Source organism: Tympanuchus pallidicinctus, unplaced genomic scaffold (assembly GCF_026119805.1).
Source record: "Tympanuchus pallidicinctus isolate F22 unplaced genomic scaffold, pur_lepc_1.0 scaffold5, whole genome shotgun sequence".
Taxonomy (NCBI): Eukaryota; Metazoa; Chordata; class Aves; order Galliformes; family Phasianidae; genus Tympanuchus; species Tympanuchus pallidicinctus.
The window spans coordinates 37,787,735-37,814,663 of NW_026294769.1; the positions used below are offsets into that span (position 1 = coordinate 37,787,735).

A 26,929-nucleotide genomic window follows, 5' to 3' on the forward strand; every position below is an offset into this window, starting at 1 on the left:
AAAAAAAACTTTTTTTTTTTAAACCAATACATTTTCAACAAAATAGAATTAGAAAAATCTCTGATGATCTAATTTATTCTCAGAATTCCCCCAACCTTGTGAATATTCTGTTCCTCCAAGTTATATAGCTATATACAAAGTTTTATTATGGAGCAAGATGAGACACATAGGTGGTGCATAACAAACATAGTTTCAAGAACCAGTAAGGCTGTGACATACAAAAAATATGTAAACCAAATTTTTTTCAATGACTGTTCAGAATCATTACTGAATATGTTAGGAGTTTGTTTGACAGAATTTCCATTTTGAATATACATACAGATTATAAGATGAAACACATGACAAATATTCCTCAAAACCAATGCCATGGCTTGGTTTTTTGGTTATTTATAATTTGTAAGTATGATGTCATGAAAGAATAACAGATATATCCTGGTATTCTCTTAAGTGGCATAGATCAGCAGGAAAGGACTTTTTCTTCCCTCGTGGTTTGCATTATAGCACTTTATTTTAATGAAGGTATTCAGCTGCCTCACAAGTTCACGTTCATAAACTGCTTGTGTGTTTGTTATATAAATGTCAGTCATGTTTTTGTCTACGTTAAGACAGAAATCAGAAGGGAATCATGAAGTTTCAAAGCATTATATATCACTGCTGCTACTGTCCACATAAAAGTTTAAATATGTACACATATTTTAATCCAGGCAGCAAAAGTTTTATTTCATATTTTAAATTCTCAGCACAGGGTTCTCACTGACCTCACTTCTGCAATCACAAATATGATCCCAAACCCACAGTGACCTCCTTCATGATGCAGAGTAGCAAGACACAGAGGATTTTTGAGATTAGATTACCAGAAACACAATTTAACTTTTGAATGCTCTAAAAGGAGTACTTCTTGTGGATGCATAGTTCTGTAGGGCCATAATCAAAGCAGCAGTTTTCTCCAACCTACAACTTTACAGACACATCCTCGTCTCCATGAAGAATGAACCTGGGGAGTTAACTTTGAAGTATGATATTCAATGATGGCAGCATGGGGCTTTAGGTTGTAGTGCAGGTTTGCATACAGCTGTGCAGGTCCATTGCTGCTGCTCCAGGAGTAAGTGTCCTCCCAGGAATGGAAGGACCTCGTGGTCCTCGTGGCTTTTGGGTACCTGGAAGACAAGTACACTCAAAGCAGTAGGAAGACTGCCTCAGGTAGGAAAAATTTTGTCACGGATGTAAAATGTATTTGTGCAAATGAACATGTAGCATATGAAGAAAAAAAGGATGAATAGTGCTACACATGACTTTCTTAAACTCAACTGAGTAAAGGAATGAGGCTGCATACAAATTCCAAACAGAACTGAATTCCTATGAATTTGAAAGTAAAGTATTCAGTGAAAATAGTGCATCATAGGTTGTTTTTTGTTGTTGTTGTTTTGCTTTGTTTTATAGATAGATGTTATTTCCTAGCTGACACTGGATAAACTCCAACAATGGCAATATTGTTCCTGAAGTACAAGACACTTCCTGCTAACTTTAAAAAAGTCAATACATCAACTAACGAATTTAAGAAACAGATAAGAATGCAACTTGACAAAATAACATCCTATTTTCCAGAGATCAACTGTCTCAGTTTTATTTTAATCAGAGATGAGATACAATTCCAAGCCTATGCATTTCACAACTTAAAACATCTGAAGTAACTTGAAATAACTCTTTTTCTTTTAAGTAAAGCATATACAGGAGTTTCAGGGTACTCACCAGGTTAGTCTACGGGAATACTATTTGCAACATATGGGCAAAAGCATCAACGTTTTCATTGTATCTTTACCTTTCTCTTCCTCCTTTCTACATCTCCTGAAGATAAACCAGTTACATGATTTTATCCACTAAGTCCTAGACATAAGCTTATTACTGAACCAAGAATTTAGCTTTCAACTAGTTACTCTTTTCACGGTGTTGTTAAAAATAAAATGAAATAAATAAATAACTACATCTCAAAAAATGTCACCTATCAATTTGAATTGCTGAAAAAAATTATTTCTACTGAAATTCTTTTTATTATTACAAGGTAATTCTTGTAATTACTGAATGTTATCGAACATGAACTGGAGCAAACATTTCTATATAATGAAACTTTGCTTAAGTAAGCAGAGAAAAGCTACAACAGGTTAATATAAAATAAACATTATAGAAAGTTAATATTTAAAAGGCACACAAATGCTTCAAACACATACAGTTTCAAATCTTTATTGTTTTAAAATTCTACATGTCTTTTACAATTACAATAATTTGTTACTTAAATGACTCTCGTATGGTTAATGTACAATGAGTTTTTTCCTGAAACTCAACCATGAAATACAATTTCATCAATATGATTTTTCTAAATAGATTAATACAAGATTTCTGGTTTGTCAGGAAGAACAAGTGCTTCAATTTGAACAACAGCACAGGTGTCTTCCCCTCAGAATCTGTGATCAATCCATTGAAAGTGCTTTTGAAGATTGCAAATCTAACTGTGACTGATTTCCAAAATCAGTCTATCAAATTACAAGGGTTTTTTTTGTTGGTTTTTTTTTTTGTTTCTTTTTTTTTTTTTTTTTTAATAACATTAAAGAGCATTTTCGTGTAATGAAACAAGTTGCAGTAGTTATTTTTATTCATCTACTGAGGCAAACTCATGTTGAAGAAAAATTATATGATTATCTGCATGCAATGAACACTCCTCTTTAAATAGTTGATGAATTTTACACATATAAAGAATCTGTTAAAGAGTGCAAGTACTTTGATAATGATTTCACAAAAGGACATATGCTGGTAATAATGGTAACTAACACTTAACACCTAAATACAAGCTAATGTATATTTAGCAGGCAATTAACATGGCTGACAAACCATGTTGTATGTGGTTGCCCTTTGAGAAAATGAACACGTTTGGTCCACACTCCTAAAGTTATCAGGGTAAAAAATTGGAACAGTTAGGGCCAGAGACTTTGATGCAACTCTCTTGTTTCTAAAATGTGACCTGTTAAAAAGTAAAAGCAGTACATCAGTGAAGTATCTTGTCACGTGAACTCAGTATAAAAACATGGCCTGGTATTTGGAGCGACGAATGAGCACTGCAGGACAAGTCAAAAAAGAATGGAGACAGAACAGACTGAAATTCTGCTGTGTTATACTTTCTTGTTCCACGGTACTGCTTTCACTCTGTAGAATTTTGTACCCAGAGGAACTTTAAATCTGTTTTGAGCCTATAAAAATCAAAAAGAAAAACAAAACAAATCACATCAGAAATGTAACTGGAAGCCCATTCCTCTGATTAATATATTTTTAAGCAAAAAATAGACTCCCATCCTTCCAAGTTTAGCAGACTCAAGAGAATCTGGCAAAGTTCCTCCATACTTTCTCATACTAAATGATTTCTGTATCTGGGCCTTCGATGATGCCTCATTACTTCCCCTGATGCTTAAAAGTACCAACATTTTTCTAGGAATCAAAACTAACTTTAGCAATTGCAGTCACTGAAATATGCTTGCACGGGGTAATCAGAAATGTTCAGGAGGATCCATAGAAAGCAAAGTTTCTCACACAGGCAGCTTTTCCAGGGGGGCAATCCTACCCAACACACTTGCTCACTTTCTCTTTTTTCTCGTTCCCCTTCTCTTGCTATTCAATGACTTGAAGAACACAGCGAGAATTGTAGAACTTTGGACAATTTTCATCCTGAAGAGCTCTCACTCATTACTCTAATATTTTTAGAAAGATAATCTTATTTTCTCCTCTATTAATTTAATCAGATGATGTTTCTGCTTCCATTTCCTTACCTTTTTTGCCTGGCAATATTCCTTTTCCATCACTTTTCCCAGCACCCAAGGTCTCCTAGATGCACCTGAAGCTAAAGAGACAATATATTTATTATTATAGATAATCAACTACAGATAACAGAGTATTATACTAACTATGGTTAAAGACTACATCCTTGAAAGCATAAGTTGAACCAAAAACAAGTTTTCTCTTATTTTTTTAAACAGTCACAAAAATTAAACAAGTTCAAAGACGTAAAAAACAAGGTCACTGGAATTTTCAAATGAAAAAAATGCTTTCTATTTAGATTTTGTTTGAGAATTAGAGAAAACAAAAGCAAGTCAAAACTTTATAGCTTCAATTAAGGGCTGAAAATTATTATAGTCAACCCAGACTGATCTTCGGGTCTGATTTAAGATAGTTATTTCTTGATGTGTTTCAAGAGATAGTCTCCACACAAAACTTTCAGCTTGTATAAATTTCTGTAGGAAATGTTTATTTCTCTTCTATTTTACAAAACATTGTCTATTTAATTGCTTCACTCTTCTCAAACCGTCAATGATCAATGGCATGGATACAGCATCAAAAACAGACTGAAGGAACAGCTCAAATATGCAGTGCATCATCAGTGCTCCTCTAAGCATGACTATGAAAAACTGTATCAAGTGATAAAAACATAAGTCACTTGAATCATTGTCTGAAATTTTATTCTTACTCTTGAAAATTAATTTGGTTATTAATGATTGTCTTAGTTTCAGCAGGGACAGTACTTTTTTCTTCAGAGTGCCTGGTATGATGCTATGTTTTGATTCTAGGAGAAAAACAATGTTGATAACACATCGTTGTTTATAGTTATTGCTAAGCAGTGTTGTACAGCGCCAAGGCTGTTCAGTTTCTCAGCTCATGCTAAGGGTTGAGAGGAGACAGAATCAGGACAGCTCACTTAAAACTTGCCAAAGGGATATTCCCTACCATATGACATCACACGATAGGAGAGTTTTGAAAGGGGTGCGAGTCCATCATGCTCTTCAGCTGCTCAGGGGGCTTGCTGGGCATTGGTCATAAGGTGGTGAGCAACTGCTTGTGCATTACTTGTTATATGCACACATGCATTTGTCATAACTATTATCCTTTCCTCTACATTAGTAAACAGTTTTATCTCAACCCATGAGTTCTACTTTATTTTTTTCCCCACTCAATTGGAAGCAAATGAAGGAAGTGAGCGAACAACTGTGTGGTGCTTAGCCACCTGCCAGGTTAAACCACTACAATAATGAAGCAGATTCCATTCCACTTCAAACTTCTACAGATCTGTGTGAAGTATGAGAAGTATTCATACCTGACCTGAAACCTCTACAACTAACATTTAAATCAGAAAACACAGTTTTCCTGAATTTGCTTGAGCAATGGACTTCACTTATTTCACAAAAATGAGGAAGATTCCATTTACCCCTGAAATTTGCAAATGAAAACTTCCATATTCAGATGATGTGTAACAACACAGAAACCTTGCAGTCTTCAGCCAATTTCAGTGTCATGCAAGGCAGAACAACCAATGACAACCTAAATATTTAACTCTTAATACTACAGTTAGATCTGTATAGATTAATACAATACATGTTGGTCAGATTCAGATTGTTTCTTGCAGCCTGAAAATAATAATCTGCAGTGCCTAGCCCTACTCCAATTCTAACTTATCACAAATTAAAGTGAACTAATAATCCTCTCTTTTTTTTTTCCCCTCATTTTCTCTACTGTACTGATGTGAGGATAAAACCAAGACACTGTTTTCTAAAGTACTGAGCTATAAATAAACATTCCGAAAGCAAATGGTAAGTCCTCATGGTTGTTCTACTTGCAACTTTCTCAAATTTGAACACTAACTGCATTTAACAAGTGGTAAAGAACGGAACAAAGTAAATCAATTAGAAGAGTTCAGTGAATCACAACTGCAGAACAGTAGAGAAACTGACACAGGGGTTACCTTATGCATGAAAAACAATACAATCAATCATATTTCACAGATACACACAATACCAATTCCATTGTTACATTATATCTGTCTTACGTATTGTAGCACTTCTTCTCTTACCTGTCCCAGAAAACAAAGCATAGATTCATCAGCAGTCTTGAAATGAGTTAAAGCTTGGTAGCTTTCTGTTACTGGGATTGAAAACTACAACAAGGGCTGCTGATTGAGAGCAAGTTGATAACTTCTCACAAGAAACACCATATAGAAGTTTTCACTGAGAAGTCAGAATTAGTACCAAAGTTCCTTTTCATGTATTCTTACCACATTTTTGCAACAAAAATATGGAGCACAGTGGGCTGGGAAGGTTTGCAAGACATACATCAGGTATGACAGTTTAAAAACATTCATATGAATCTATTTCTTTTTGTACAACACACTAAACATTCTTTTCCTCATTTCAAAGAGATTAGTGCTTCAATTTTGTAAAGTTTACAGAGCTGCCAAAAACAGATGACAAATAATATAAATATTAAAGAGGGGAAGCAAATGCACCACCAATTTCAGCGGCAACATAAGCAAAACATACAGAAACTATTCTCTGGAGAATAATGGGTCCTGATAAACACAACTGGATATGATGGAAAAATTTTATCAGCAAAAGCACTGCTTGCAAATCCCTCTACAGTAGAGATAGAATTTAATTTCAGACATGTATATGGAATTTAGAAATTTAAATACAAAGAGAACAAAATTTATCCAAAGACAATCTTTAAAGAATATCATAAAGACAGGTATTAAAAATAAGAACTGAGCATGCATAGTTTGGAAAGAAATATTAAAATGAGTTTTGTGCTTGCCTTTGTCAAAGAAGTCATTAAAAGTTTAAATCTACATAAAAATAGGCCAGAGATATATACAGTTATGTATCATTATTGCTGATTCTGAACAGTTAAGCACGTATTCACAGTAGGAATATTTTCCATAGGTAATCAAAAAGTTGGAGAACCTTCTCTATGAGGAAAGGCTAAAGCAGGCAGGTCTTTTCATCCTAGAAAACAAAAGGCTTGGAAGGATCTCATCACAGCATTCTTGTACTAAATAGGCAGCTGCGAAGAGGACAGAAGATCTCTTCACAAGCAGCTATGTAGGGAAGACAATGTGCAACAGGTACAAACTACACTTAGAGAGGCTCTGAAGCTTTTGAAACTTCTTTTTTAAGTGAAAAGGGCCAATTACTCAGGGATGTTGAATAATTTCCTATCACTGGAGGTTTTCAAGATGCAATTGGACAGGGAGCTAGACAATCTTATCCGGCTCTGTTTTCCTACAAAAGGTTAAACCTGATGATTTTCTGAGGTTCACTCTAACTTGTGCTGTTCTAAGATTTTGTTTACATATACCCACTGTGGACAAAATTGTCATTTATTACAGTTTACTTTAAAGATGCTCCCATTTTTCACAGCTAGATCTAAAATGTTCTGTACTGAATATCATTTAATAGCAAATAGCAAAAGCTACAAAGATAACCAATAGCTAACTACATTACATGCTTTTTATGTTTACCACAGATGTTTTTATAATATCATTTACTATCAGAATATCATTTAAGAGTGTTAACTTGGAAGAAGACATAATAACAGAAAGCAATCTGACACTTACCACACTCACCTGGTTTGAGGTCCAGTGCAGCAAGAGATTCAGAGTGCAAGAAATACAAGGTTGGACTAACAGTAAATAAAACGTAATTGTCGTGTCTTTCGTCTAAGATTATGAGAACCAAATCGCCAACCTGAAAACTAAAGAAATTAAGGAATTTAGCTAAAACAGCAAGAAAGTTAAAGATAACATAAATTACACAAAACATATTCCTACACATTGCCCAAGACGAGACTTCTGTACGGCAGCACATAATTTTCTGCTTGTCAACTCATTCATATTTTGTATTTTGTGGGATCACCAGAAAAAAAAATATAACTAATATGTTTTGGAAATGTTTTCCAATATCCCCATTTCTTTTTTTCCTGAAAGAACTGACAGCTTTGCTTTAAAACACGAACAGGAATATCTAAAACAGACTGAGGTCTATTTATACTGATTTTTATTCACCAAGACTAACGATGATGATAATAGTACCACAATATTATTACTGCAAATCTACAACAGTAGCTAGGTATCTGGTATTAAAATTTCAAGCATAAGGGAGGGACAGAATATTTATCAGACTTTGATCAAAAGGTTAAAAAAAGAAACACTTTGGTGACTGACTTCACATAAAAAGCTTTTTTAAAATCTTTCTTCTAACATCAGGATAACACAGGAAGCTACAAAATTCTTATGACAAGTTTCAGTAACAGAATTCAGACTTTTTCTGCCTCCAGTTTCTGTTTCACCATGCAAATGTGCTTGAAGTAATTTAACTATCCATGAATGAAATGAAGTTTAAAATAGCTAAAAATTAAGCATTAAACTACAAGAGCAATCCAGTAAGAAATACTGATACTATTCTTAAAGTGGGGAGAAATTAGCAAAGAAAGGGGAAATCTCTTCTTCATAAACAAAGAGTGGAGATATCCACTCAAGGATAAGTAAGTAAATATACAGAGAAATCTAGCTCATATTCTAGATTGCGAACTTTCAGATTAAACAAGCAATACTACAAGCTTTTCTCTCTATTCTGATAATGATGACAGACTTCAAAGACTCGGACAAAGACATCCCGCTTGGACAGGCATATTCTTTCATATTATTTTTCTCCCTGGCTACTTCCAACAGATTTCGACAATATTCTCTGCTCAAAGGAAAGGCTAATTCTGCACATACTACCATTATTATAATAAAAATGCAATTTTGTGCAAATCAGAAAACACTGAAATAGCGATCATTTGTTTTCTTTTGTAAAAGCAAAATTACTTAAGCAACCAACTACGGCTTTTGTATTTTGCAATAATTAACAGTTCTCCCCTCACTCCCCAGTAGCAACTATTAACTCTACATTATTAATTCAACCATACCTAATGAAATATTTGGGTTCACTTCATTATGTAACCAAAAATTTTTTAAGACTTTGGCAAAGCAGGATGTCTAGTGAAACACAAGGTAGCACTACACGTTCAGGGTGAACGTACACCCACTTTTCTTTCCAAAATAATAGCTTGAAGAAAAAGGAACCTAAAAGAATACATTGGGTGCATTCTAGGAAGCCCATGAAGTACTCGCCTTACAAATAATGTAAAGAATGGCAAAGGGAAAAAATATAGCAATTAAAAAAATAAAAGTTAAAAAAAAATAAAAATCAAGAAAGCCAAGTTCACCAAATCGAAAATGCTTTTTTTTTTTTTAAAGGAAAAATAAATGTTTAATGTTTTATTGATGCTGAACTAGGATTGTTCCATAACTAACGTGAACTATCGAGAAGATCTATACATCTTTTCATCATGAAGAAAGAACTAAAGAACTGTGACAAACTTTAATTACATAGCTATTACTGAAAGCACAGTCATCTGTTCATAGGGAAATTGTTAAACAAGTACTTACTCTCTAATTGCTATTTTTTCAGAATGTCTTGAGGATACTGATGACATGCTCTGGGACATCTGTATAAAAAAAACAAAAATGAAAAGCTATAAAGAACTGGCAAGCTATGATGAAGTATAAATGTAAGGTTAAGACTCATTATAGGTTTCAAACATTTTCTGTAGAAAATGTTCTGGGAGAGCTCCAGAATTTAATTCAGAAAATCTACACAGAGGCTTGGCAGAGTGTTCACCGTGTTTCAGAATATGAAGTATGGTGGAAAAGGTGTTGCAATCTTTTCTTTACGACCTTTGCTAGCAGTGTGATTAAGGACTGGTTTTAACATGGAATGGAAAGATTTTTGGGAAAAAAAAAAAAAAAAAAAAAAAAAAAGACAACTATTTCATATCTGAATATGTAACAGAAATAACAGATGACTGTCAGGGTCTCCAACTCAACTGGAAAAAAATATTCATACTATGAAATACAACTTCACTTCAGAACTTAGGTACCAATTTCTAGTAAATTACTAGATACCATTTGTCACTTGAAGGAAATGGGAGATATCCATGGCCAGCCCAACCAGTATACTGCTAAGAAATACATCTGTTTCCCCATATGCAAAGTAATTTTTTTTTTAAGCTTAAGGTTAGCATGGCTAAGTTGTGGGTAAATAAATAGAGAAGGATTCATAGTTCATGAATTAAAATAACTATCAGCATACTCCCTATTCTTCTTTAGGCACTGACTTCAGTGTTAAAAATGATGACTTGAGTATTTTCAGTAGCTAAGCAGAATTGAAGTTTCACACTTGACAAAAATACAAGTGCAAGTTAAAGGGTCTCAGAATATTCTGGATGCTTTATTAGGATAATTACATTTTTGGCTTGTAACTTAGAAATACTTTTTATCAGAAAAGTGACAGACAATAGCACTGACTTTTATATGCTGTATTCATATTCTGAAAATTGAAGAAACCTCCAAAATGCTAACTTCAAGAAACAATTCCCAAAATTAACCTCTAAGTTAGCTAGCACTCCTTATATACAACCATATATACAATTCTGTAAACTGACTTTCAATCTACTCTACTTGAAAAACCTGAGCCACGGTGCCACTGGAATTTACTCCTATCACATCAAGTATGGATAGTCTGTTCTCTTTGGGAAGAGGTCTCTCTAACCTTATTCATTGTTTACATAAGAAAACTTAAATTGAAAGATTATCAGATCATCAATTTTCCATTGCATTAAAAACATATTCATAGATTTTAACAAGTTTAACATTCGTGATTTTTTTTAATTTTTAAGGTAGTTAAAACATGTGTTATACACTTACCAATCTTTGATTTAATCTCTTATTCTCCTCTTCTTTCAACTGCAAAGTCTGAGAGAAAAACTTACTAGATTAGTTAATTAATACAACTTTCACAGTATAAACATCTAAAATAGTGTTAATATGACCAGAGACAGAACTCTTGCGCCGTGCACATACTATAGTTTTAAAATAGAATCAAAATATAATTCAAAGACCTATACAAAATTTGAAGGACAGTAATCACCCCTGCTACACCAAGTGCTAAATTATGTTAATCTGCAGTTTTTCTCCTTAATTTGAAAAACATTTTACAGATGGAACAGCAACAGAAAATTAACTTATTACTATTTGTAGCTGCCAGATACAAACCATGATAAATCATTTGAAAACAGATGACAGAATCAAATATGCAAGTGCTAATAGTTAGAAACATCCAGTAACTTGCATTATATGGTTCAGTATTCAATTTCTCCTGCTAATCTCAGACTTCAAGGGAACCTACAACCTGAAAGCTAAGAACTGAAATTTGGTGAACGGAATGTGAAGTGGAAGCAGGGGCATCTAGGTATAAACTTAAAATCTCAGCCTGCACATTAATTAAATACTTAATGTAAGGGCACAACCATAAATTCAGAATAATGATAACATAAAACATTCAAAACAGGTGTTATTTTGCTTCTTAAGAAAGCAAAATTGTCAAGGCTATAATGCATCCCAGTCAGAACTAAAGTATCTGTTTCTCAAAGATACAAGTAAACCAAACTTCTTTCCTGACCAATTGGTTCAGATGCTTTGATTTGAAAAAGTTGTGGGTCTTTTTTCCCCACCTGGTGAAGAATTCCCTAGATTAAGGATCTGTCACTTACAAAAGTATTACACCTGATGCATTTGTATGGAAGTTCAAATGAATAAGGTGAATTGAGTAGTCCTAGTATAAATAGAGTGCACTAATACCCATTTTGAATGGCTTCAGTTACATTGAAATTAGTATAACCAAAAAACCAAGTATGCTATATTGCATCAGAGTACATAACCAATATATTTACAATAATTAGCTGCAACATCTAATCTCACAATCTACTCACTCTTTCTAACAACATGATCCTCTGTTTTTCTTCAGACATGTGGACATTTTCACTAAAATAGAAAGAAGACAACAGGTATGTTAGAAGTAATTTCCCCCCCCCTCCTCCACACACACACACACACACACACACACACACACACACACACACACACAAAATGTTTCTTTTTCTTTCCTCTTCTCTCACTCACAGGTGAATGCCATCATTCTGCTAGCAGAATGGAATTCACAGAATACTTTGGATCCTAGCATTCTATCTTATGTAGACAAGGCATATATTCAGGAAAAGAAAGGATCAGGAAAGTAGCAAATAAGAGGGAGGAGAAAAACAAAAATAGTGCAGAAAGGTACCTTAAGAATCAGGACTGACAGAATCTTATAAAGTAGCTTTCATTTTCAACCCAGTGACTTTTCAGCCATTGATAGATAACTTACAAAGTTGCTTAGAGTCATTTCTGTGTATTTCACATTATTTTCAAAATGTTAGTATGAACTACAGATCTAAGGCCTTTGGCAGCTAACCTCTGATACTGCAGTTCGGCTTCACAATGCTGTATTTCCCTAATCTTGTCAGCTTAAATGCTCTGTGCTTTGGGAATTCCAGGTAGAGAAAGGCCAATATGAATACTGTGTTGCTAACTGTGCATATCTCTGTCCATCTGCGAGATAAAAAGCAGGTGGACATAAGATAACGCTAACAACTTAATTAGAAGTTCCCTAAGAACCCAGAGTAATTCCTTTTACATTTAAATTGTATTTTGAAAGGCAGGTTACTAGGGAAGAGCCAATACCTTGTGAAGTCCAACTTGATTTGGTTGGGAAAGGAAAACGGACATGTTTTTGAACTGATAGTGCATTCATCTAGTCTGACAAGACATGCTATAAAACCAAGCAAAATATTAGGTAGAACTAAAAGATAAGACATTTTTGTTATTATTTTGTATTATGCTTTTAAACTGTTTATTGTCCTCACTTGAAAAAAAAGTCCTAATGGATCAACTGGAACAGACCTTCATGCTGAATTTCAGCCCTTCTTCCCATTCATACCAAAGTGTTCTGACCCTGACCCTCCAAAAGAACTGCTACCTCTGTAGCTTCTCTAACACAGTTTGGAGGCCATACGGAGCTCAGGGCTGTCCACAGAGCAGCTCAGAGACATCAGTCCCAACCTGCCATCTTCCTTCCTCGAAGAATGTTCCATGACAACAAAAACATGCCTGAACTGGGCAAGGGAAGGCCTGAGAGTTGCCCTGGTTGTCACAAGCAGGATTCTGCAGGGTCCCATTTTTGAACTAGTTGCCTGTAATGTTTTCCATGAACGATTCCAACAAAGATCTGGAAGTTATATTAAGTACATTTGGACAATGATAAACTGGAAAGAGCGTTGACTGCCTTGAATGAGGAGAGGCCTTGGACCAAGATCTTGATAAATTTGAAGGTGGTCACCATTAGCATGAAGATGACTAAGTGCTGGATTCTGCACCTGGGATGGGGCAGACTATGGACAAGGTTCTGAAGAGCAGCCCCAGAAAATGGATCTGGGGGTACCGGTTGGCAGCAAGTTGACCGCAAGTTGTCAGCAGAGCTCCCTGGCAACCAAGAGGGCCAATGTACGCTGGGGTACACTAGGCCCAGCACTGCCAGCCAGGTGAGGGGAGAGGTTATCACCTCTGTTTTGCATAGCCTCACCTCAGTTGCCGTGAGCAGTTTGCTTACCATAATATAAGGACATAAAACTACTACAGAGCATCCAGAGGAGAACTACAAGATGGGGAATCATTTAGAGGGCAAGAATAAAGCTCTCCAGACCATTAGTACAGTACCAGCAAGTAAGGAACATACAGGACAAATAAGTACAGAATATAGTGAAGCTGATCACTGCAATAGAACTTCATGGAGTTCCCTCTGATGTCTGAAATCACTTCAGTATTTCAAACATAGCCATGGTTAGCTATCTGTTGACTAGCCTCTGCGAACTGTGATAAACAGTGAAATGTGAGCAATATTTACTAAAAGCTATTTCAATCCGTTGTAACACCAGTGTACAACAGAACCACTCAAAGAATCAATTTTATGTACTTAAAAGTAAACTTTTCATGCAATTTGCTTGCCCTCAGTATTTCTCCTTAAGTACGAATTTAAAATATCACAGAGTTATTCTTTCCTAGTCCTATTACTACCTTCTAATAAGTGTCTTAACACTGATGATTCAGAGGTTATACAAATTAAGAGATGCTGAATATCTGTCTTCTTCTCCAATAAAACAAAACATCAACCCACAAAGGCCACTCAGTCTCATGCTTTTCTTTTTCTTAATTTGGAGTATTTGGCTTAATTTTATTAAGCACTTCCCACCCACTATGAAGCATAATTACGCTTGTTTATGTGACTGCTGTAGATAGCAACCACAAATTTCTGTTTTATATGAAAATCAGCCACTGTTCAAAAGATATGCTAATAACATACAACCATCTCACCCTAGGACCCTATTATAATTGCTCTTCTCCCACTTTCCTTATTTTTCAAATACGTAAACATATTTCTTCACCTTTTAATCAAGTTTCACCTTGAAGCTGCCTACTTCTAAGTTATGAAAACCAAACATTTCTGATAATTGTGATGTCCCAATTGTGTGTGTACTATAGAAAGAATAATTTTAGCAAGAATGTCAAAGGCAGAAGGAGTGTTACATGATCTCATCTGTACTCCAGAACGTCCAACAGCACACATCTAAAAGAGTATGCTCTATTTCTACTACAATGCCCCATACTTACTGCACAGCCATCATACTGGTTTCCATGGTAGAGTCCATCCTTCCTTCAAGTGCAATGTCAGAAGCCAATCTCTCTGTATCAGTGGGAACATCAGCTGCACAGGCTCCACAAGCTTCTGAAGTTGCTGCTAAGTAGGTTGATGGAGAAAGATTACTACTTCTCAGCTTATTGACTTCTTCTTCAAGCTTTTTCTTTTCCTCAAGTAAACGAGCTCGATCTTCAGAAAGTGTTTCAATCAAATCTGTGACACAAGTAAATAAAAATTCCTGTAATAATAGAAGTAGTACGGAGTAAAGCCGAAGAAGCAAACGGAATTATCCTTTTAGAAAAGACACAAATTTCTGCAGAAGTTAGCTTACCCTTATCTTTTTCTTGCTGCTCTGTTAGCATTTTTAATTTGTCACTAAGATCATTAATTATATTTTCTTTCTTCATTTTTTCTCTTGCTAGAACAGTGTTAAAGTTGGTCTGAAAACAGAAAGAAGTACTACTGAAATACAAAATGTACATTATAAATGGAATGCAAACAACGTAACTAAAACAAAGGAAGCACAAGAGATATTACATGTGTTTTTCTAGATTATAATTAAACAAGGAAATAAGCTTGTTTGCATACTCTTCTGAACAAACTGTTGGATATTTTATTTTGAGGATTCTCTGAAACAGCCTCTTTCTTTTTCCTCTCAAATTTTCTCTCATATCCCATCAGTTCCATGTCCATAACACGTCATACAATTTTAAACAATCATTAAAAGAATATGGACTTTTAAACACATTTTATATTCCAATTTATGTATTAGTTGCATGTTTTTTTAAATTAAAAAGCTGTTTTGGGGATTAAATGGGCCACTATGACAAAGCTACACTGCATCAAGATATATAATACAAAAGACAAATGTAATTATTATTAGAACAATATACTAAAATCTGCATTAAAATAGCTTTCAAGTTATGCAGTAATTCCTCACTGAAGAATTCATTAACGCAGAAGTTACACAGGAATCATTGTGAATTCTCTTGAATTATTTAATATAAAGAAGAGCACTACATGCTTCAGTATCAGTCTGACAAATCTTTCTACTTCTTGAATCCTTCTACTAAACATTATGCACTCACCATTACAAATTTTTGAGGTTACTGCGACGAAACAGTCAAAAACCTATTTACAACTGTCTCTGAAGAGGACACTTTAAGCTACAATTTCACTTCTTCAGGGAATTTAAGAGCCAGGCATGATCTTGACTAGCTTTAGATTCTCTATGCCTATAAACATGCCTATTCATCCGTCTTAAACCATAAGCTACTTGGACAAGTATAAGCTCTACATAGTGCATAGCAGATTCTGGTAAACGTGTGCATAAGAAAACCAACACAATACGCCAAAAGCGTTAAGTAACATCTCAAAGGGACAAAAATTACAAGAGTGTGAAGTTAAATATCCAGAATATTCAGCATTCAGAAGCAACAGTTTTGTGAATCTTAAGCACTGACTGATTCAGGAGTGTTTGCTTTTTAATAGATTGTGTACTTCATCAGAATCTGCTGTCAACACTTCTGAACCTTTCCTAGCGCACTCTGCACCACACATGAAGATTACTGCATGAGGAAAATGGCATATCAAGACCAACTCTGATAGAAAAATAAATATTACAGTTGTCTATGTAATCTATAAAATATTCCTACTAGATTAACTACAGAAGGCTCTCTCCAGTATTCATGTTTGCACTCCAAAACTTTCAGAACTTCTTCTGTCTTTATAATTGCCTGTGATATTCGGCTCTCTGCACCAAGTAATTTGCAGCATTTATTTCACCAAGCCGGTTGATTACTCACTGTCTCTTTGTCCTTATTTGATCCTGCTATAGTTAAAGTGTAAGTACTTAAAACAGAAAATCCTTTCTTAGTATTTAAATGCAACAAAGCTGTAGATAATAGCTGTTACTTAGAGATCCAACTTTAGAAGTGAATGTTCACCTACAAAATTTGAGATTCAATGTTTAAAGAAAAAATGAGCCAGCAAAGATACTGCAATAAGTAATTCAGTGCAGCAATAATTAATCCAGTATAGTGTGAGTTTGTATTGAGGTGAGGAGTACAGAGAAATGTTTAATCTGAGTTAGAAAGAAGAAAAACATCTGTATTGAACCTAAAACACCATCCACCCAGGCTAATAAAGTCTAAAAGGCACTAAGAAGCATTCCAAATCAATTAGTATTTCTAAGCATTAAATTTGTGTTGCCCAAAAATAATACCATTAACTTAAACTATACTTAAGTGACATCCTTCTGAAGCTGAGAAAATTAACAGGTAAAACTTAGAGTATTAACATAACAATGCAAGCAAAACTATCAAATAAAAAATGAATCTGGATCGCTCACTTCACAAACAGTTAAGCAAAAAAAAAAAAAAAGTCATAAGCATGTTGAATTCCATTGGTGTACCACATCCTGACTCTAGACAATACCATAATGCAAATTCAGAATGCACAAGTGTTACAATAGCAAAAAAAAAAAAAAAAACAAAAAAAAACAACACATCCTTCTCAGGGGAGGAAGAGTAATGAAGAGTCAGTTTTACCTGCTGTTCTGCAGTTAGAGATGTTCTAATGTTCTGCACTTCTTCATTCTTTCTTCTTTCTTGTTCTTCAAGCTGCTCCAAGAATTTCATTTTTTCTTCCTGAAGCTTTTCTTGAAGTTCAGCAACCAAGCTTGATTCAGCAGATGATTCAGTGGGAGGACTTAAAAGAAAACGTTTAGGTTTTAAATTCATCATATATATAAGTCCCAGACTATATGAAATATGAAAGTAAGCACATAAGTCAGAAGTTAGTTGTGAGACTCTACTGTATTCAAATTAAGTCATTACTACTCTTCAATTTTATTTTTAAAACACGTGCACCTCACCAAATTCTTATTCTTGATCATTCTGTTTTCTAGTGACCATCAGTGTGTCAATACTGTTAAAATCTGCTTGAGGGGGAAGATGTGTTTTTACTATTTGAATAGATGGAATGCAAAGCAGAAGATCAAGAAACAATGACAGATCAACTCCCTGTAGATTTTACTGTGTCAAAATGTAATACCTCCAAAACTCTTACAAAAAGAAGCAATTCAACAATAAGGAATCCAGATGTAAAAGAACTCTGTGGGTTGCAGAATCTAGAGATCAGCAATAGTGATCAGAAGGAAAAGCATTAATTGTCACTCAAGCATGAAGAATAAGAACCTTAAGTGGCTCTTGAAGCAGGTAATCTTAAATGGATAAAATATTTTCTAATAATTGATTTCAAAGCACTACCTATCCACTTCTGTGGTCTGGCATGAGTTATCATGAAGCATCACTTTATAAAGTACTGGGACAGACAAATCCCTTCACTGAGCAACTTTTGTTAAAATCTGCACTATTTAAAATTCTCATTCTTCTCTTTTGTGCTGATTGAACTTCAAGTTATTTATAAATAAAGTCTAGCCATGAAAGCGTGTGTGTGACAAGTATGATACAATTTCTCTATATGGAGAAGCTTCACCACTAATTGTGGTCTTATGGAACTGGCTGGAAAATACTAAGGCTGGAAGATACCAACTTCTAACTTAATTTACAAAGCAGTCCTATCGTACTTTTTTTTTTTTTTTTTTTTTTTTCTCCCCAAGTATTATAAATCAAGTTAATCAAGCTGCTTAATGACAATCATTACAAATACTGTATCATTCAACTAATCTCCATCAATCTTAGTTGAGCACAGTACACACTATGTACGTAAGATCACATAGAAGAATTACAAATGGGTTATAGTTCTATTACCTCTCCTAATCCTGATAACTTCCAGGCACTTTATAACCAAAACACACATTATCATATATTGGTAATGCACAGGTAACACTCAAGTTCAAAAATGAAACTCCTGATAGCAGCAAAATATTCAGAAATTTAACAACTTAAGTTATCACCAGTGCCTTCTGGAACATTAACGTAACAGTGATCTTGCAGAAAAGGACATTTATGTGACAAGCAAAAGTTTCTTTCTAACATTACAAATTAACTTCTAAGCAACAATTCAGCGAGGATAACAAGTCAACTGGAGTTACATAACTTAAGGCTTTAGGAAGTCAAAAAAAACCAACCAAGCAGCTAGACAGTGACTTTGAAATATTAAGACAGATCTACATAACATACGCCCTCTGGAGATGAAACACATGCTAGAAAGGAAAAAACATAACAGCAGATGAAAGGCATAAACCGAAGCCTTAGAAGGCAATACATATTATAATGTTGTACTTCAAAAATAAAAACTACCTGACAGAACTCATAACTACTAATGCTTCATCAGACTGAAGCAGACAACATTTCTTTGAAATACATTGGTATCAGTCTTATCCAGTTTGTATAGAAATACACAGAGCTTTGCTCAGTTGTTAAAATTTGAATGCAGGTGGTGGTTTTGTTGTTGCTGTTTTTTGTTTGTTTTTAAGTCTGATGACATAGCTACATCTCTTCCCTACCGAGTCACATTTTTGATCTTCTACAAGCACTAATACAAAGAAAAGGTTTAAATATAGCATTTGATGCTTCCCTCTCCTCATTCTACCACATCTTATTAAATTTAGAGAATATTTTAAGAAAGAGGTCTTAACTGTAACTGAATCACTGAATCTGAATTCAAGAAGTGTATCACTATTTCAACCTTTTCTGTACAGAGATACATAAAATGTCAACACTGATACAACATCAATGACAGATATTTAGCATAGCAAAATCCTGAGGCAATGGGGATGATCTGGATATTTCAAGAGAAGTGGATGCTTACATTCCTCTTTGCACCACAGAAGTGAATTGTGCGTACACTAGATCACAGGATTCTTTTTATAGCCCCTCCCTCCATTCAATTTAGAAAGAAAATACACCATTACGCTGACATTTAAAAATTAAATGCTAACTTAAATTTGTGTTCATGTTCTGCACTGTTCTTTTAATATCCATTCTATCACTTTTTCTATTTCAAATACTCGATATACTGTAATATCCAGAACAAAAAAAAGCTTAAGATATTGTACTAACAAGATTTAACCTTGGAGTTCTGAGACAATCCAAAAACATTAATGACAAATTTGAGCACTTCAAATTAGAATACTGTTTCTAGGCCACAGCCATGGAGAAAAATTCTAATATTTCCATTACACAATATCACAGTCTGCTCTGCTGACAGCATTATGAGCTAGCAGACAGATTAGAAACAGGAAGTCAGGAAGCATAACTTGGCATTTATGGGAAGGAATGTTCTTCCCAAATTGGAAAAATATTGCAGAAATTAACAATGAAGAACAGTCATCCTACGATGCTCTTTAAAATGATGTTGCCCAAGTGTGTTTCGTTATAAAGCTCAAACTGAAGACCTTTATATATGTAACTATAGCAGTTAAGGCCAGTTGAAGTTCAGGTGGCTGTGGGACTGCCCTCAGCTGTTCATATATTCTCATGCAGTTTTTCATGGCAGCATCAGCACCTCCATAAGCATATCGTCAATCAGTATAAGAACGTTATCAACCCAAAAGTTAGGAACCACATGGTGTCACAGTACTAGAGCCAGAGCAAAGGATGCAACAGGAGAAGTACGCTAAGATCATCAAAAATTGAATTGCAGGCAATTGTAATAATATTCCTTAGTATAGCATCACAAAACTGAAAACCTTACTTCTTGTCTGAAAATAATATGTAAAAGACATCTGGCAAACTTTGTGACTAACTGCACATAAGAATGTCACTACCTACAAAATGAAAGTAACTTGAATAAAAAAACATAAATACTATTACAAATATATAGAAGTTTTACTTAATTCAGTGTATTCATGCTGCAATATGCAGTAATTACTTTAGAATACAAAGATAGCACAGCAACTTAATCCTTACAGTACCTCTGATTTACTTGCATCTCAAGTTGTTGTATTTTTTCCAAAAGCCCTTTTTCAACAGCTTCCTTTTGCAATTCAAATTCTTTACAAGCAGTTTGTACGGCATCTTCTTTTTCAGAATTGAGTTTCTGAATCAGCAACTGCTTGTCTTGCTCTTGGTTAGATACTAACAGATCTTTCTCTTCCTTAAGCCTATGGATGATAGCTTCATATTTTTCCTGCTGCTCACAAAGTGCCATTTTTTCTGTTTTTTCCTGTTCTAGGGCATTCTTTTCCAACTCTAACTTACACTGCAGTTCTGATATTTGATCTGAAAGTCTTTTTTCTGCTTCAGAAGTTTTTTGATGCAAAACTGTTACTTTGTTTAGTTCAGTTCTAAGCAAATTTGATTCTTCTTCATATCTGTCTACCAGCTCGGAAATGCATTGATCTTTCTCAATTGTCATTAAAGTTCTTAGTTCTGATAAGCCCACTTGATATTCATCACTGCTAACTTGTATCTTACTGTTTAATTTCTCTATCTCTTTTTTTAAGCTTTCAGTTTCCTTATCAATCTGAGATTTTAAGGTCTCTTGCTGCTGGTTTCTGCTTTCTTCCAAGAGAAGCTTCATTTCATCAGTTTCTGCTTCTTTCAGGGCAAGTTCAACTTCTAATTTACACCTCAAATCAGACAGATCTGAAACTTTGAGTTTTAACTCTTCTACCTGCTGTTGTTTCTCTTGCACAATTGCTGCATGAGATTCCTGCATTTGTTCAAGTCTATGCTGGTTCTCTTTTTTTAATTGATCTAAACTGTCCTTGTGCTCAGCAAGCATCTTCTCAAATTCCTGTAAATGCCTGGCCTGAAGGTTGTTTTCCAGTTCTTTTAAACGGCTTTGTTCTAAACTCTGGAGTTCTGCCCTCAGGAGTTGTAGTTTTTCATCATTTTCAACATGAAGTTTTTTCAAGTCTTCGAGTACTATCTCACGTGACTGTCTCAGTTTCTTAATTTCAGAATTCTGTGTCTCCATTTGGCATTCCAATTCATGTAGCTTCTGATCTTTTTCATTCTGAAGGGAAACTACAGCTTCCTTTTCATTTTTCACCATCGCAAATTCATTGTTCTTATTCTGAAGTACTTCTTCAAGGCCTAACAAGTCACCTTTTAACTTTACAATCTTTTTTTTGCTTTCCTCATCATCCTCCAGTAATTTATTAATTTTGGTTTCATATTCACTTTTCAGAGACTGCAGTTCTTTTTGATGTTTATCTTTTAGTGTTTTTTCAAGTGAAAGTTTTACCTTTTCAATAGTATTTACTATTTCTAATGAAGTGCATTTTAAAGAATTAGAAAAGTCACACTGTTCTTTTTGTACAAGTGTTCTAAAGTGGCAAAGATCTTCTTTTATACCTCTTAGACGTACTTTTGAATCTTGAGCAATTACCTTACACTTCTCCATGCAAACACTACGAGAAGCATTTTCTACTGAAATGTCCTTTACGCAAGAACCAGTGTCTTGCATACGTCTACTATCTATTGCATTGATAACTGAAGAATAAAGAGATTCCACCATCATTTCAGGACTCTGTGGATCACTTATAGCGTTAGGAGAGACTGGATTTTCTTCTATAACAAATTCATTTACTGCTGACATAAAGTCAGATTCTGGACTTTCTGCTAATGAATCCAAGTCCAATGATCCTTGCTTGAGAGCTTGCTCCAGGTTTGGGTGGGCAATAGTTTCAAAATCAAATGTATGAGCATCAATGCTGTCTGGTGACAATTCCTCTAGTGGAGCAGGGGGACACACAGGAGGACACAGGGGACCCTGAAGACTGAGCGATGGAGGAGTTCTGGAAGAGGTAGCAATTGTGGTTCCTGTTGTACTTTCCATCCTTGGTGTAGTAGCAGACTGTGGTGATGTTTGACTATTGGAAGCCTGCAAGTTAAAAAAATGCAGAACAAATATTTAAGGTGATAGGTAAAAGTCCTGGCAAATGTTTGAAACTGATTAAAAATTATCAGGCAAAAGTAAAATGAACAAGTCAGTCTTATCTATAAGGATGAAAAATAAATAACTTAAAAATTCAACTAAAAATATCAGAAATTGCAAATGGTACTTTTCTGAAAATTATTGGAAAACTGCACACACACCTAATTACCAAGAGCCCATTTATATAGAAATTCTACAATAATCCCATACAATTGTATTTGAAAGGAGTCAAATGTAAGTTTGGATGATAACAAAAAAACTGAAGTAATCATATACAGACATTCTTTGTTTCCTGACAAACAAAATTGTTTTTCCTAATAATTTTGTTAGTTAAATTACTTTTTTTTGCTTGTACAGCTTTATAAACCTGGGTAATTCAGTCATTGATAACGAATATTAAATTAAGAAGGTTTACTACAAATTTTAGTATAACAAAATTGTTGCCTTGTTCAGATCTAAGGATATCACACTTTGAGTAGATTTATTTTTCCATGTTGCTTCCAACACTACTAATTTCTGTCATTTTGCCTAGGGACACTGGAACAAAACCCAGACCTGATTCTGGAGCTCCAGATCATTCAGTCTTCAAATGAATGACTACGGTTTATACGGAATAACTATCTGTAATCTTGCTTGTGTCTCTTTTCCAAAGAACATGTGCTGACTCTCATGCTGTCTTTAGTCATCACAAATGAATACACGTCATAAGAGACAACTTAAAGAGCAACGTTCCTTTTGGTAAAGGTATTAATAGTCCATATTTCAACACCTGCCTTGGGATCAAATTGCTTTTTAACTACAGAAATTTAGAGAGGAACATGTTGAAAGATACGGTATATGGTGATAAATGGACTCAAATCATACGCTTTAAGCAACAAGCATTTAACATTGATAAATCAGAGCTTCAGTTGTAATAAAAGCTAGCATCAGAGATGTCATAAACAAAAAACACTTCAGGGAGTGAATATTATAAGGTTCTACACGCAAAGCAAAGATGGTATCAATTCCAGTGTGGTCCTGCAGGAGTACCAAGAAGTTAAAGAATAACTATAATAGCACAAAGAGTAAAAAACACAACTCTGCACTGTGTGGAGCAATAGTCTGTAGGGAGTTTGTTTAAAAATTGTGGTTGAAAAAATTCCACGCTCTGCAATGGCTGTTGTGAGCTGGGTCTGTAGTTGCATTACTAGATTACAGCATCATGAAGAATAAAGCCTCACATTTCGAGGAATTGAAACTAGATGGAAGACAGTTGACTGTTGCCTATTCCCCTGAAAACCTAATGTCTGCCATTTACAGCCTATAGGCAGCAATCAACGTATATCTCATATGCTGTTATTCCCATGATAATGAAGGAACAGGAGTTCAGAGGAAGAAAAGAAAAATAGGAAGCACAGAGAATAGTAGAGCTAATTTAAGTTCTGCAGTGTTGCTGGGTTACATATATTGCCCTGGTTATGTTACTAGGTAAACTCATGGACAAGGAATTGGGCAATTCTTTTAAGGATTACAAACAGTGCTGAATTTTGAACTCAACTAGAACAAGCTGTAGATTCATAATCTCATTTGAGAAACCAGCTTCTCTTACAAGAGCAATTTTTAATACCACAGGATTGAAAGTGTTAATTACCTGGTACCTATGAAGATGACACCTTAATCATCTTATCTCAGTCCTACAGGCACCTTAACTTTCTCTTAGATATCTTTAGACTAATCGCTGATCCGATTAAACTCTATCAGAAAAATCAAAGGGCACAGCAATCTCTTTGGTGTGAGGCCATTAAACAGAATAAGCAGAAAGCACTAAAAGCACATTTCAAAGTTAACAAATTATTTAAAGACCAATGTTGTTCATTTCTGTTTACTATGATGTAATATTAGAAGAAACTCACCAGACAACGACACATTTCATCGTTAGCATTCCATGAACTTAAAAGCTGTCATAATAAGATTTAAGGAGACACAAAACACACTAACATCTCCAAAACGATATTTGAATCCCTCTCTGACTGGTTCTTCGTTCACCTGGCTGCACTCACAGCTTTCCTCTCCTGCCTAAAGCAAATGCATGAAGACCATCCTCCTGCATCAGCAAGAAGAGCTAAACTCCGAATCAGTCAACTCAACTGCTGCATTAACAACATGCATGAGAAAAACTTTTGTAATCCAACTTGATGAACCAGGCTTCTACTGTCACTTGTTTTTAATAGAAAGCTGAGGTTACAGAACCACAAAATGACTTAGGTTGGAAGTCACCTTAAAAATCAACTAGTTCCTATCCCCAGTGGTCTGATGGGCCTCCCTGGGCAAATACTGTGGGCTACACAGGCCAAATTCAGTGCCCACTGAGTCATCAGCAAGCTGGGAAGATCTTACAGTTCACAAACAACTTGCAGGAACGTGAATATGAAGTCATTTTCAGGACTATTATTAAATATTGATTCATGTTGCTAGTTATGTAGTGTAAATTCCCAGCAACATTAAGGATAAGAAAAGGATACTTCATATTCTTTCAGTAATTCTAAGCAAAAGCACAAAGATATGCAAAAATAGTATGTATATACATATATAAAACTAAAAAAAAAAAAAAAAAAAGACACTTCTAGACTGTTTGCAAATCAAAGCAACACAGAGAAGAGACCTAAAGTCTTTCATTAGTTGATAACAACAACACAAAGAAAATCATCTCAATAGGCGTATTTGCTTCAGTACAAAAAAGTGTTCAAATGAATCATCAAATCACAGACAGAAATAGGCGCTTTCAAGATGACATCATGAGTGTTCCAGCTCTGATTGTGCAATGTAATTTACTCTATGGATAGAGACAATTACCCAAATCTGTCTGGGCATTTGACATTTCTGAGTCAGCCAAGAATCCAAAATGGTCAAAGCACAGCAAAAGAAAAGTGTGGAAAGAACAGATTCTCCTGACTTAGCAAGCATCTTTTTTGTGAAGCCATAAGCTAATAAAAATTTCTCAGATAAACAAGTCTGAATCAATTTCTAGATGGATTTTCGGAATACTAAAAATGATTAAGGTGGAATAAGTAAGGCAACTTTTCTTTTTCTTGTTCCAATGTTATGTATTTTGAATTAAAGTTACTGTTTTGACTGATTTCATGTTTTCCTTACACTTTTGTGAATAATAAATTCCCTAGAAAATGCGTCGCTAAGAAATTTCAGGATGCTTTCAGCTGGAAGTGGACATTTACATATCATAGTGTGATCTGCTGAAAGAATATGTTCAGAAAACTCACAGCTGCCACCATTCTTAGCCATTTCTTTGTCTAATACAGCGAAAAGGCCCTAAAATACTTATTCATAACAGTTGCTCATAAAGAAATCAATTTTCATTAAGAAAGAAGTGACACACTTTCTTACACTTCAGATCAAAAAGAAGCCCAGATCGCATATTCTACATAGAATTATAAGGTTGGAAAGGACCTGCAAGATCATCTAGTCCAACTGTGCTCCCATTACCATCACTACCACAAGCACTAAACCATCTCTCATAGCTCCTCATCCAGATGCCTCTTGAACACTGCCAGGAATGGCGACTCCAACAGCTCCCTGGGCAGCCATTCCAGTGCCTGACCACTCTCTGAGAGAAAAAGTTCTTCCTTATGTAACCTATCTAACCTAAACCTCCTCTGGTACAACTTGTGGCCATTTCCTCGGGTCCTGTTTGTTCCATGGCAAAGAGGCCAAACCACTCCTTATCACAACCTCCCTTCAGGAAGTTGTACAGTGCAATGAGGTCTCCCCTGAGCCTCCTCTTCTCCAGACTGAACAATCCCAGTTCCCTCAGCTGCTCCTCATAGGACTTGTGCTCCAGACCCCCCACTAGTTTCGCTGCCCTTCTCTGGACACGTTCCAGGGCCTCAATGTCTTTCCTGTAGCAAGGGGCACAAAACTGAACACAATACTCAAGGTGCGGCCTCACCAGCACTGAGTAAGAGGGATGATCACTTCCCTGCTCCTGATGGCCACACTAATTTCTGACTTCTAATTATTTCTAATTAGAAAAAATTTCTAATGCAGGCCAGAATGCTCTTGGCCGCGTGGGCACACTGTCAGCTCATGTTCAGCCAAGCATCAACCAACACCCTCAGATCCCTTTCCTCTTCACAGTCATCCAACCACTCATCCCCAAGCCTATAGCACTGCATGGGGTTGTTGTGGTCAAAGAGCAAGACCCAGCACTTGGCCTTGTTGAACCTCACCCCATTTATCTCAGCCCAGTGATCCAGCTTATTTAGATCCCTCAGAGGGGTCCCCCTACCCTCAGGCAGATCAGCACCACCTCCCAACTTGGTGTCATCTGCAAACTTACTGAGCGTTACTCACTCAATCCCCTCATCTGGGTCATCAGTAAAGATATTAAACAAGACGGGCCCCAATACCAACCCCTGGGGGACACCACTTGAATAAGGTCACTAGCTGCACTTAACTCCATTAACCACTACCCATCGGGCATGGCCCTCTAGCCAGTCCCTTACCCAAAGAATGAATCAAAGACTTACAGTAAATCTCATGTTCAAGTTTCAGAGGGATAAAAAGACAGAGGACTTCACACATCTGCTTTAAGCAGGAATTAT

The 26,929-nt window shown here is 35.3% G+C and overlaps 1 protein-coding gene across 3 annotated transcripts in view; it reads right to left on the reverse strand.

Annotated features, from left to right (window-relative positions):
* Nucleotides 1-2,222: 2,222 nt before the first annotated feature.
* Nucleotides 2,223-26,929, reverse strand: part of RB1CC1 (RB1 inducible coiled-coil 1) — a 69,546-nt gene continuing 44,839 nt past the window's right edge. For 2 of the 3 annotated variants that reach the window (XM_052703165.1, XM_052703167.1), the window contains 10 exons: nucleotides 20,362-22,277; nucleotides 17,030-17,189; nucleotides 14,812-14,920; nucleotides 14,453-14,693; nucleotides 11,680-11,731; nucleotides 10,616-10,663; nucleotides 9,299-9,357; nucleotides 7,424-7,560; nucleotides 3,813-3,883; nucleotides 2,223-3,239 (listed from right to left, as the gene is read on the reverse strand). In XM_052703165.1, the coding sequence (XP_052559125.1) occupies nucleotides 3,162-3,239; nucleotides 3,813-3,883; nucleotides 7,424-7,560; nucleotides 9,299-9,357; nucleotides 10,616-10,663; nucleotides 11,680-11,731; nucleotides 14,453-14,693; nucleotides 14,812-14,920; nucleotides 17,030-17,189; nucleotides 20,362-22,277 (2,871 nt within the window). In that variant the 3' untranslated portion in view covers nucleotides 2,223-3,161. The remainder of the gene's footprint in view (nucleotides 3,240-3,812; nucleotides 3,884-7,423; nucleotides 7,561-9,298; nucleotides 9,358-10,615; nucleotides 10,664-11,679; nucleotides 11,732-14,452; nucleotides 14,694-14,811; nucleotides 14,921-17,029; nucleotides 17,190-20,361; nucleotides 22,278-26,929) is intronic. The other variant, XM_052703166.1, reaches the window with a different exon arrangement.